Source organism: Ruditapes philippinarum, unplaced genomic scaffold, assembly GCF_026571515.1.
Source record: "Ruditapes philippinarum isolate M1 unplaced genomic scaffold, ASM2657151v2 ctg3939_1_1_1_1, whole genome shotgun sequence".
NCBI classification, from domain to species: domain Eukaryota; kingdom Metazoa; phylum Mollusca; class Bivalvia; order Venerida; family Veneridae; genus Ruditapes; species Ruditapes philippinarum.
Window position 1 is genome coordinate 97,018 of NW_026853802.1, and position 13,630 is coordinate 110,647.

The 13,630-nt window shown below is 31.9% G+C and overlaps 1 protein-coding gene across 4 annotated transcripts in view; it reads right to left on the reverse strand.

The window, feature by feature from the left end:
* The window catches only part of LOC132737944 (sodium/hydrogen exchanger 9B2-like), a 33,923-nt gene that overhangs the window by 3,939 nt on the left and 16,354 nt on the right, over positions 1-13,630 (reverse strand). For all 4 annotated transcript variants that reach the window (XM_060725324.1, XM_060725322.1, XM_060725323.1 and 1 more), the window contains exons 3-11: positions 13,464-13,554; positions 12,391-12,573; positions 11,851-12,026; positions 8,486-8,592; positions 7,742-7,909; positions 7,454-7,562; positions 5,402-5,538; positions 4,721-4,944; positions 909-958 (exon numbers count right to left, since the gene is read on the reverse strand). In XM_060725324.1, the coding sequence (XP_060581307.1) occupies positions 922-958; positions 4,721-4,944; positions 5,402-5,538; positions 7,454-7,562; positions 7,742-7,909; positions 8,486-8,592; positions 11,851-12,026; positions 12,391-12,573; positions 13,464-13,554 (1,232 nt within the window). In that variant the 3' untranslated portion in view covers positions 909-921. The remainder of the gene's footprint in view (positions 1-908; positions 959-4,720; positions 4,945-5,401; positions 5,539-7,453; positions 7,563-7,741; positions 7,910-8,485; positions 8,593-11,850; positions 12,027-12,390; positions 12,574-13,463; positions 13,555-13,630) is intronic.

Below are 13,630 nucleotides of genomic sequence, written 5' to 3' on the forward strand. Positions count from 1 at the left end.
GGTAGACACCTATTAGAACATGTTTGATGCTAAATATCTTAGCTCTAGCTCTTTGAGTTCTTTAAAAGAAGATTTTTTAAGTTTTTACTATATGCATATAGGGAAAATCAATGACCCCCTGGGGCGGGGCCAATTTTGACCCCAGGGCTTTTATTTGAACAAACTTGGTAGACACTCATTAGAACATGTTTTATGCTAAATATCTTAGCTCTAGCTCTTTGGGTTCTTTAAAAGAAGATTTTTTAAGTTTTTACTATTTGCATATAGGGAAAATCAATGACCCCCTGGGGCGGGGCCAATTTTGACCCCAGGGCTTTTATTTGAACAAACTTGGTAGACACTCACTAGAAAATGTTTTATGCCAAATATCTAAGCTCTAGCTCTTAGAGTTTTTTAAAAGAAGATATTTAAAGTTTTTTCTTTCGGTTGCCATGGCAACCAGAGTTCTGCATGGAATTAAATTCTTTGAACAATTTTTAAAGGTGACCACCAAAGGAACATTCCTGTGAAATTTGGATGAAATTGGCCAAGTGGTTTATGAGGAGATGTCATTTAAAGTAAAAGTTTACGGACGACGGACGGACGACGGACGAAAAGCGATCACAAAAGCTCACCCTGTCACTTTGTGACAGGTGAGCTAAAAACAGAATGATTACACATAAGCATTTGATACTGACAGCCCTGTGAAATAGGTTGAAATAAGTAGGAAAAAAGGTACATTCAAAAAAATGTTCTGCCTGACTGTCTGCCCATTTGATAACCACAGGCTTCCTTTGGAAAACTTGATTAAAACATAATTGTCACCTGAGTGCAGTAACAAATTAACTCCTATTGGATTTAAACAGGAATAAGCCATTACTGCACTTAGATGACAATATATAGTCCAATCAATTGACATGAATACTAACCTTTATCCCAACTTCAGACTTCTTTCCCATTTCCTTCTTGTAAAAGTTTACTAAAAAAAAGAAAGAAAACAAAATAAGTAAATAAAGGTGTGGGGATTATCAGGCTATATTTTTACTTTATTTAATTACCTATTGTTTCTGGTATATATATGTATACCTTCGTCAGTTAAACAAAAAAATGTGGAAAAAAACCCACACAAAACAACATAATAACTCTCAAACAATATAGTCATAAACTACTGCATGTACTTGTAGTCAACATTACAATTTAACCATTCATAATAACATACAAGAGAAGAAATATAAATTTGTTTATGAAACTGATTAAATGAAATATTAATCTACTGTGATAAATCAAATGTTGTGTTTTGCTCAGGTGCATTCTACATCATGATTAGGTTCTAGTTTAATAGATACTTGTTGTTGAGAAAGCATTAAGCCTACATATAGGGTTTAATTAATTGTGATCTATTATGCCATTTCAATGTTTAAATCTAAAGTGAATAGTGAGTTTTATGCATTATTACGCTGTATTCCTGAACATATATGTATAAGTCCTTCAAAAAGCTTAGTTATATTATTCATTAGCTACTTGATGATCATCATGATATCTTAATTTTATTTTACTTTTCATTTTTTATTGATATTCTACTGCCGAACATGTGTTCATTATTTTGTCTTTTTGTCCATAAAGAAAATTTATTTATTGTATAGTCATGACTTTGCATCGTGATCAGATTCAGAATCAAAGTGTTGCTGAAAAAAATTAAATATTCGAAATTTTGGGCTAACATTTTTATTCACAATAACCATGAATTTTAGAAGAAATTTATTTGCAAATATTACCAAAAATTAATCCAACACTAACCCTTTCTGAAGTATTTCTTTAATACATTGTAGCTAATGTTTTTGTTATAAACTGGAATTGGACCAGTTGCTGGACATAATTACTTGACAGACATGACCACATGCCCCATGTAAAAATGTTATTTCAACATGCACAATCATTAGAGATGTGTGTGTACTACTCACAACATCGGAAGGAAGGAAGATTTCTATTCTTCTCAACTTATTCTTATTCTCAGTGATAAGTTAAGTCCCCAAAACCATATTTTGTATTCCCCCATCATTTCCATTTGGAGTATGTTTATAAACAGCTGAATTATTTATGATCTGACCTTGTCAAAATATTGCATAATTTACATAATGAGAATGTACAGAAATTTGTCATTGTGACAGAGTGGTTAATCTTATACAATATGTCTATCTGTAATCATGATTGTGATATTTTAAATGAAACAGATAAAATAACCAGAAATATTTTTAATATTAATGTTGTGATCCAAATTTTATCCTTTGTTTGTTAGCTACAGTAAAAATACTTGATTTTCATCTTAGTTTAGTGGTAAGAATTCAGTATATATATGCTTATGGTATGTTAGATTAATTTTTTTTCATATTCATGTTTGTCATAAGTTCAGGACAACATTAACACTCTTCCTCCTGTAGCTAGATATGATGTATTCTACAGAGAAAAAAGCAATATATAAGACAGCAATTACTGGATGACGTTAACAAAAAGTTAATGCAATTAGATGATAGTGTTTATAAATAATTGATGCCTCTTCCCTACCTCACTCTCAAGTGTAATTACTGAAATACTGGAGATATTTTAGTGATTTATCTATACCTTCATAAAGAATATTTCTCTCTAAAGTTACATTACAATATGTATAAATTCAAAAAAGTAATAGCAATAAAAATATTTAACAGAAGTCACAAGAGCAAATACACAAATCAGTCAGGTTCTGTAAAGTTTCATAAAAATCTCGGGAAAAAGGTTATGTACCATTTACCAATTTGCCTTCATTTTGCATCAATGAAATAAAATGAAGAACTTATTGTAAGCTTTGGCACTTGCTTTTATACCATAACTTACAACTTCTTAAACAAGAGCCACTGCCTAGCAGGGGCTATGCTCAACCATTTCTAATTTCTAAGAGTAAAACAGATCAGAGGGAGAATATTGTAGTAAAGATTACTTCTAGAAATGTTAATTTCCATGTAAAAAATTTCATATTTGACCTTGACAATCAAAGACATTCAAAAATCAAGGTCACATCTGTATTAATCATCATGTTAGGTTTGTATAAGAATTAATCAAATCCATTAATAAACAACAAAGTTATGTAAAGTTAAGCAAATTTCAATAATTTGACCTTGAAGGTAAACGTCGATTAAAGGTCAGTCATATCATGTCAGTCAGTTTTGTCAAATGTGTTCTTTTGTCCAAGTATGAATCAAATCTCTAAATAAACAAAAAATAAAATAAAATTTATGACAATTTAAGCATATTTCAAGGATTTATGGCATATTTCAAGGATCAATGGCATATTTGAATTATATTACAAGTTTAATCATAAGGGTTCTTTTGTCTAAGTATGGACATCTGTAAATGAAATCTGTAAATAAATAACAAAGTTATGACAGTCTAAGCTAAATTCAATATTTGACCATTACAGTCAAGGTCATTTAAAGGTCAAGGTCATACTTGAATTACTTAGCATGTGATTTTGTTATGAGTGTTATTTTGTCCAAGTATATGTATAAATCAAATCCATAAATAAAGAACAGCGCTATAGTTAAATGTAGCAAAATTCACTAATTTTACCTTTTATGTCAAGGTCAAATTAAGGTCAATGTTAGGTTTAAATAAATCTTATTTCCTGTCTTGTCACAAGGATTGTTGTGCACAAGTATGAAAACAATCCATTCACTAAATACAAAATTACAGCAAAGTATTGCTAAAAAAGTTATAGTAAAAATCAAGCAGAATTCATTAATGTGACTTTCAAGGTCACTTATGAGTGAAGGTCATGATCTACCTGAAGGTCTTGTCCAAAAAATTGTTGTGTCCAAGCATGAAGACAATCCATTCATAAATAACAAAGTAGTAGCCAAATATAGCAAAAAAATCAAACATTTGACTTGAAGGTCAAGGTAACTTATGAGTCAAGGTCAGTATGATCTACTTGAAAGTCATGACCAAAGGTTTGTTATGTCAAAATATAAAGAAAATCCATTTCGACATTAAAAAAAGCCCAATGTTAAAATTTCTTGACAACAACAGCAACTGCAACAGGAACGAAACTTGAAACCGGACTTGTAGCAATAGTTAAAAAAAATCGCTTATGTCGAGCTTAAAGTGGCACCTGATGCCTGACTGTCTGTTTTATAATGACATTTATTTTAAATGGCATGTTATCTATATCAAAATTTATAAACAAGAAAATGAAATTCTTGAATTGATTTATAAATCTCTTTGAATGGTTTCAATTAAATTAAAACATCTGCTGTCATTTTCAAGTATCATTATACTAACTTGTTAATAATCTGAAATTAATTTTCCATTAATTTATGTCTAAAAACATATGCATAATAGGAGAAAATAAAGACAATCAATCTTTAGCTTTAACAACATAAAATCTGTATGCATTAAAAATTATCGAAGGCTCTATGATTTTAAACTTATTTGAACCTATCATTTTATAGATATATTAACAAATAAGAACTGTGTCCTAAGGATAAGGATGGGGATAGTAAAAGCTATATAAATTTAAAAAACTTCAAAAAGAAAAAAAAGAACTTCTTCTGGTGATTTGGAGTACTTTCAGAGGCTCTGAAAAAACTACATGATATAACAAAATCCAACAGTCAAAGGACTAGAAAGGAATTAAGCATAAAAAGGACAACATACATAAATAAGTTTTCTGCTAAATAGTAATCTATATGTTTTAATCATTAATATTTACCCTTGTTCCTCTGTTTGATTGTCGTCTGCTGTGTAGATCAGTTCTTCCTCTCTTGTAGATTGTTCTAACAACATTGGTCCTGCTATTGCTATAGCAGCTGCTCCAATAGGGGCTGTTATAATAATACTGAGTACTGCTAGTGTCAGAATCTGTTTACCATAATCTTCACCCTCCACGTTGTTCATCTTACGTGCTGTATCCAATGCCACTGCTCCTATAGCAGCCTGAAAATTTAGCGGTTTATATGTACATTCATTGGCTTAAACAAATTTTATTCGTCACATAAGCATATTTACATACATGATTTTTACAATCAAAACAAGAAAAGGATTAGACTGGAAGCAACCTAATGCTTATTGAAGTCTTTTCCCAATGTACAATAAATATATGTGCAAAATAAGGCTAAAGAAATTGTCGTTTGTTGACTAAGAAGGCTGATGTGTTACAACTTGCATCAAAAAATGAATAAATAAATATAAATCAATTATTTAAAGAAAAGCAAAATAAGACTAATACTTTAACAAACTTTTGATGATTAATAATATTTCAATGATAGATACAAGAACTTTTGATTTTCTAAGAACTATAAAACTTAACATGCAGCTGTTTTAAATGAAATTACTAAATATCTTGCAATAAGATCTTTAACTGTAAGGAAAGAATAGTCTATATTTTCATTACCTGAACTGTGGCTTTAGGGAACCAGGCAATAGGTATAAACAGTCGTTCACGTATGTTGAGATCTGTTCCAAAAACTGAGAAAAATGATACCACTAATCTAATGGCAAGTCCTATACCTAGTGTGGCCAAACCCAAACCTGAAATTACCCAATATCTTATATTTCAAATTCATTTGACTTAAAGATTAAAACTTGGCGAGTTTTTTTAACAAAATACAAGTTAGTTCAACAAAATAATATATAAAGTAAAATAAGTATGATAGAAAGTCTCAATAAGAATGAAGTCAATACATTGAAAAGCATAAGACATTTTTTACAATAAATGCAGGAGAACGTTTATAATCTTTATAATAAATGAAGCCTAAATCTACAACAAACAAGCAATTATCATAGTATTGCAAGCAATCCATAAGTCCCCTACCGGTTGGAACCCCATCAGCATTCTGAAGGGCCATTGGCAATTCACTAATGTTTAAATTTTTCTCTATTTTAAGTAAAGTTGTTGGAAAAGTTCTTTAAAAGTGATCACAGGATTTTGTTTTTATGAACAGACAGACAGATGGACTGAAGGACACTCTAAAGTTAATATTTGAAACATCCCTGTTACCAAAATATAACATTTTTAAAAAGCAAAAAATTCTTAAAGAGGAGATAACTCTGGAATTAAAGATGCAATTTCATAAAAATTTTCAGCTCTTTTTGACTAATCACAAATATTGTTATATTTGCCATGTTTTAAGCCTATTTGTTGTCCAAGGCAACCAATATTTTTCAAAATAGGAAGAACAGATAAGAACATGCATTATCTCAAGACTGCCATCTACCCATATGTCAAGTTTCATAAAAAATATTTCCAGTACTTTTTGAGTTATCACTGGATTCAAGTTTATGTGTAAAATTTGCCATATTTTCAGTCTATGTGTTGCCATAGCAACAGAATTTTCAACATAAGAAGAAAAGAAAAAGACGTGTATAATCTCCAGACTGCCATCTACACATTACAAGTTTCATAAAAATATTTCTATTACTTTTTGCGTTAACACTGGATCCAGTTTATGTGTAAAAATTGCCATATTTTCAGTCTATTTGTTGCCATAGCAACCAGAATTTTCAACATAGGAAGAAAAGTAAAAAGTTGTGCATAATCTCCAGACTGCCATCTACCCATATTTCAAGTTTCATAAAATATTTCCAGTACTTTTTGCGTTATCACTGGATCCAGTTTATGTTAAATTTGCCATATTTTCAGCCTATTTGTTGCCATAGCAACCAGAATTTTCAACATAGGAAGAAAAGAAAAAGACGTGCATAATCTCCATACTGCCATCTATCCATATATCAAGTTTCATAAACATATTTTCAGTACTTTTCAAGTTATCACGGGATCCAGTTTTGTGGACGGACGGACTGACTGACGGACTGACAGACAGACGGACGGACAGACGGACGGAGGGTAAACCTAAAGTCCCCTCCGGTAAACCGGTAGGGGACTAATAACCTTTTCATAAAAAAACCCACAAAATAACACAAGAGGGCCATGATGGCCCTGAAATTGCTCACAATAGCCAACATCCATTAGAAGATGTTTCATGTTTAATATCTAAGCTCTAGCTCCTTGTTTTTTTTTAAAGCAGATTTTTTAAGGGTTTTTTTGTAAATCCACTTAGCAGTTTATGTGGAGATGCTGTTTAAAGTAACAGTTTATGGACAGACAGACTATAGACAGACGGACAATGGACGAACGCCGGACAAACTGTGATCACTAATGCTCACCTTGTCACTTTTTGTCACAGGTTATTACTTTTTGATAATGAAAATGTCAAAAGATATTCATAGAAGTTTATTCAGTTATGAAATATTACCACTAATATCATTTCACAGTAAAACTAAAAATATGTCCATATCCCCCCCCCCCCCCATATGGATTACTAAATTTATTTGCACCACCCCCAAAGTAGAGAGTGTTATAAAATACCAAACAGTAAACATTTCTACAATCCTAACAAACTCTTTACTAAGAACTGTAACACAGGAAGAAATGTCTGAGTCTTACCTACAGTTCCTACATCTATTTTTAGAACATCAATTTCTGCTCCAATCAAACCAAACAGTAATGGTTGGAAAATCATCCACAATATAGAAACTATATCTTTCATTGGCTCCTGTAAAACAAATAATATATTTAAACTTAAAAAGAAAATCTTGAATTGTTCTGAAATCTTGCTCAAGATAATTTCCACCTATACCATTTCTATTATTTATAAGACAAACTTAAAGGAAAAATGAACAGCATGTTTTTTGCTTATCACAACAGATTATTAGTCAAATAAAGAATACATACACCACCCTCTGCTGACCAATCTTCTTTCTTCCACTTGAACCCGGCAACAAAAGCAAGAGTGAGGCAACCAAGGGGACCAGCACCAGAGAAATGGAGGGCATTGCTACCAAATGTTGCCATAAGTCCCAACCCAAACAACAGGAATGATCGGTACAAAACAACATGACGCTGAAATAAACATCATAGTTCATTATATAGCCAAAACCTGTATGTATATACCTGAATGTCATAATACAGCATTTAGATAATTATACCTTTATTATTGATCTGACTCCATGCATCTTTATGATGATCAGAAAGACTATTATTAATGTATATTCTAAAAGTAATATAAAATACAATGCTTGTAAGAATGGAAAAGGTCAGTGAGGTCAAATCACTTGCCACTTATCACTGAGTTTGAATTCTGTAGGAGATTCTTTCATGCGAGAAAGCAACCCAACTGGTTTATAGTAGGTTGGTGCCTGCTTTTGCTTGAATAATCACCTATAAAGATGGGAATTCAAAAAACAAATTGTTCATTCAGAGCTCATTATTCAGTCTAAAGGTAGTTTTGCTGACACTTGAGTGGCAAGATAAGTTCCAATTAGAGATGACTATAATATAATTTAATTAAAGATAAATTTGTAAGTAAACTATTGAAAGTTAATAATACTGAGTGTGATCATTTTGCCAAAGGGCAACATTCTATTTTAATATTCTAAGTTTTTCTCAGAATATAACTTTAATCCTCCTACTACTTACACTTGCTCTATTAGGAATGTACCAGATAAGAATGCCTCCAACTATACCATAAACCACACCACTTATTGCCTCAAGTGGGCCCTTAACTATAGACAATGCAAGATCACCTGAAATATAAAAACATAATCATTACTAGGCATCGTATTTGACATAATACTACATGACAATTTAAGGGAAGGAACTCTTTATAATAATGTCACTAAATATTTTCAGGGTTATGCACCTTGATATCAATGTTTATAGTAAAGTAAAGAAGAAAATTATCATTTCAAATGAAAACAAGGGTGCCATAGTCACAAAATACGCCCGTTTACAAAAGCTTTAGATGGAGATGGGGGCATTATGGATAAGTGTTATCTAGCAAGCAAGTTTTTATTCTTGGCACTGTGTTGTTAAATGAACCTTAAAACAAATCAGTAGGGAAGATATGCACAGGATGTGTGACCTTGACCTTGGTCGCAGGGACCTGAATTTTATGCAAGGCACTCAGCCTCACAATGATGAACATTTGTGCCAAATTATATTGAAATCCCTCTATGCATGTAGAAGTTTTGCTCCAGACAAGCGTTTTTCTATGAGCTCTAACTGTGACCTTCACCTTTGACCTAGAGACTTGGTTCATGTGCAGGGTACTACGTCTCATGGTGGTGAACAATTCTATAAAGTAACATTAAAATTCCTCCATGCATGTAGAAAATATGCTCGGGACAACATCTGGATACTTAATCATCTCCAGTGACCTTGACCTTGCAAATATTAACCTAAATTAAATGTGTCACACCTGTAGTCATGATAGTTACCATTTGTGCTACAAACCATCAATAAATGATGACTTAATGGTCCCTATACACATCTTCAAATTTTTATCTGAACTTTGACCTCTATGTGTAACCTTGACTTTGGTCGCAGGGATTCTGAATTTTGCGTGCGACACTCAGCCTCACAATGGTGAACATTTGTGCCAATTATATTGAAATCCCCCTATGAATGTAGAAGTTTTGCTCCGGACAAGCGTTTTTCAATGAGCTCTAAGTGTGACCTTGACCTTTGACCTGGAGACCTGGATGATGCATGGAGCAATACATATCATGGTGGTGAACATTTCCATAAAGTATTATAAAATTCTTCCATACATGTAGGAGATATGCTCCAGACAAAATCTGGATATTTCACCATCTCTAGTGACCTTGACCTTGCATATATTGACCTAAAGTACATGTGTCACTGCCGTAGTCATGATAATGACCATTTGTGTTACAATCCCTCAATAAATGATGATTAAATCGTCCCTATACACATCTTCATATTTTTTATCTAAACTTTGACCTCTATGTGTGACCTTGACCTTGGCTGCAGGGGACCTGAATTTTGTGCGCGACACTCCGCCTCACAATGGTGAACATTTGTGCCAAGTAATATTGAAATCCCTCTATGTATGTGGAAGTTTTGCTCCGGACAAGCGTTTTTCAATGAGCTCTAAGTGTGACCTTGACCTTTGACCTAGAGACCTAGTTTCATGTGCGTGACATGGCTTCTCATAATGGTGAACATTTCTATGAAATTTCATTAAAATCCCTCCATGCTTGTAGGAGATATGCTCCGGACAAAATCTGGATATTTCATCATCTTTAGTGACCTTGACCTTGTATATATTGACCTAAATTATATGTATCACAGCCATAGTCTTAATAATGACCATTTGTGTTACAATCCCTCAATAAATGAGGACTAAATGGTCCATATACACATCTTCATATTTTTATCTGAACTTTGACCTCTATGTGTGACCTTGACCTTGGCTGCAAGGACCTGAATCTTGCGCGCGACACTCCGCCTCACAATGGTGAACATTTGTGCCAAGTAATATTGAAATCCCTCTATACATGTGGAAGTTTTGCTCCGGACAAGCATTTTTCAATGAGCTCTAAGTGTGACCTTGACCTTTGACCTAGAGACCTGGTTCATGTGCGCGACACTGCTCCTCATAGTGGTGAACACTTCTATGAAGTTTCATTAAAATCCCTCCATACATGTAGGAGATATGCTCCGGACAAAATTGGACGCCGCCCGCCCGCCCTCCCGCCAGGGGCGTTCCCATAATACGTCCCGTTTTTACAAACGGGCGTATAAAAACGTTTAAATTATATTTCATGACATAATATCTTAATAAAGCTAACAAGAAAAGTATTGTTATGATATTGCAACTCTATAAATTTAATCTTCGTCATTGAAGTAATTTTACAAATTTATAAAAACACACCACCAAAATAGTGTTTATATTATTTATAAGCATGAGTAAGTAAATCTGCACTTAAGTACAATACAATATGTAACAGTGTTTAGTATATATATATCTGAGATTATCTTGAGATATTAAAATCTTATCCAATGAAAAATATTGTTCTACATTCTTCGACATTAATATTTTCATGAATTACATAAAAGATAAGTTAATAAGTAGCTGTTAAACTTTAACCCAGAACATATTTGCAATGTTTGTCTTCTAATAAGTTCAAATACTGTATATGACTCAATAAATAATCTAACAGAGAATGTTTTGGCTTTCTTACAAAGTTCGACAAAGTTTAAACTTTGCTGGGTAATTTCTCTTGACTTATAGCCAAACTTTGTTTACCAACTTTTCAATACAATACAAAAATCAATACATCTGTAAACATATTATGTGATACTAACATCAGACACTGCCATGTGATATTTAAACTGTTCAATAAAATATAACAATATTAAATGAGTCAGCAAAATTAAATCATTTGATACCATTGGGATATCTTAGTTTAATCATTGAATTAGTTCAATAAGTTTGCAAACATTAAAATAGATATTTGTCATGTTTTTTGTAATTTGTTTACCATAAATAAATCAGAAAATTATAGGTTTAAACTTAATTTGCAGTTTGAGTGAAAAGCAACAATGACTGTGCAGTAAAAATAAGATATAACTGTTTAACAAGACAAGTTCGATGAGTGTAGAGAAATATACATGTATAAACAGTCATATTGTGTTTAAGCTGAGTAACAACAGTTCTTGAATATATAAACAAAGCATTTACTTGAAGATATGAACATTTTATTTACATTACCAATATATTATAATAATGTATTAAGTAGACCATTCATCAACAACAAATGAAATTGGCAAACTTTCAAAAATTCCTATTTTAATGCATTTGTAACTATTCCAACTTCAAAAACTTTCAATATTAATTAATATCTATTTGGAAAGAGATGTCCTGCTATCTATCATAATGACCTTACATAAGAAGATACAAAAATGGCATATTCTTCTAAATTTTAACATAATTATGATAGATTTATTATCTGACTACAGAAAACACCAGCACCTACCAGTAGAGAATGCAATGCCCAGTGATACACCAAATCCTGTGATAGCTAACACATCATCAACACTAGCTGCAGCTATAACAAGTGTTGGTATACCCTTGTCTATACCATAACCTCTATCTGACAAACCTAATAGTGATGGTACCACAACAGCAGGCGATACTGCTGCTAATACAAACCTAGAAATATACATTTTCATAGTTACACATCATTTCTAATATACACTTCAATAATACATTGACATATCAACATCAAGTTTAAATATAACAATAACATTCATTTCAAGTTTCATGCATAAATTTTTGTAGTTTTAAATGATAATCATAGTCACTATTATATTGTCAAACTTCAAAAATTACTAGTTTACAAGGTCATTAGATGACAATACTGACATACATGTATTATGTACTTTACTTTTTAATTCAGTTTTAGTTCAGTTACCGAAATAAGAAAACTTTCAGTTCAAACTGGTGTAATAAAGATACAAGGAACAATACTGGTAATACAACTTAAAAGTTAAACATTTTATTTGAGTTCACTTACCCAAGCATTATACCCCATATCCATGGAAACCCAAGTAGAAAATGGGCAGCGACCGCCTCAGCCAGGCACTCGGCCAAGCATGGAGAGAAAGCCAACCTGAGAACTGCCCATGACAACTTCATTAATGCCTGTGGATCCAAACCAAGACCTGCCCTTATCAGTATCACGGTTAATGCTATCTGTCTGTAAATAACAATAATATATTACTGAGATATCACTAACAGCTCATTTCATTGCATTACAGGTTATAATTAATAAGTCATTATATAATTATACATTCAAATCTTCATGTTATAGTATCAATGTTTCAGGTTAAATTGTTTGATGTTTGACATAAAGGATGTGTAATGAGAAATTATGTTTGCTTTGCTTGTATTTAAGCCACAGACTTGCGGCATTTTTTTTCATTTTGTCACAAATATGTTTTTTATTTTCATTTTGTCATAGATTTGCTTTTTTTTTCATTTTGTCACATATTTGCTTCTCGTTTTTACTTTGCCACGGATTTGCATTTTGTTTTCATTTTTTCACTGATTTGCATTTCATTTTTATTAGGCAACAGATTTGCATTTTGTTTTGAATGTTAATTATTCAAATGTCAAAATAATTATCATAAAATTAACCACAGCTATAAAGAAAAGAACCACATGACTTAACCCTAATTTTAATATTTCCTTGACAGGATTACAGCTTATTAAGTGCATATGTAATAAATTAACATTTTACATCTAATGCATTGCATCCTAAATATGTCATAAGTCTTTAAATGCACAAGGAGCACAAGGCCAAACAAACATAAGCTGCATTTTTTAACAACTAATAATTTATGTTATGAAAGTATATTTAATCTATTGAGAGTTCAACAGATGCATTTACAATGTTTTTAAAAGTCTTACATGGTGCATTTCCTAAGTAAACAGATTTTAATTTTCTTTTCTTACACTTCCACAGGTATGGGAAAACTTTACTTTGTGGGATGTTAAGATTATTCAGATTAGTTTGATACAATATTATGATGTTTCTCTCCAGCTGACATTAATCTGTTTGTACATGAGATACAGGATAAGTGTTACCTTAATGCTGCAGACCAAGATTTATCCAAGTTTTCACCAACAATGCTGATACCAGGTACATTACGTAACAAACAACCAATGATCAACATTCCTGAAATATCGCCATAGTAACACTTAAAAATATCACCTGATATCAATTAGAATTTTAACAACTAAGAAAACATTGT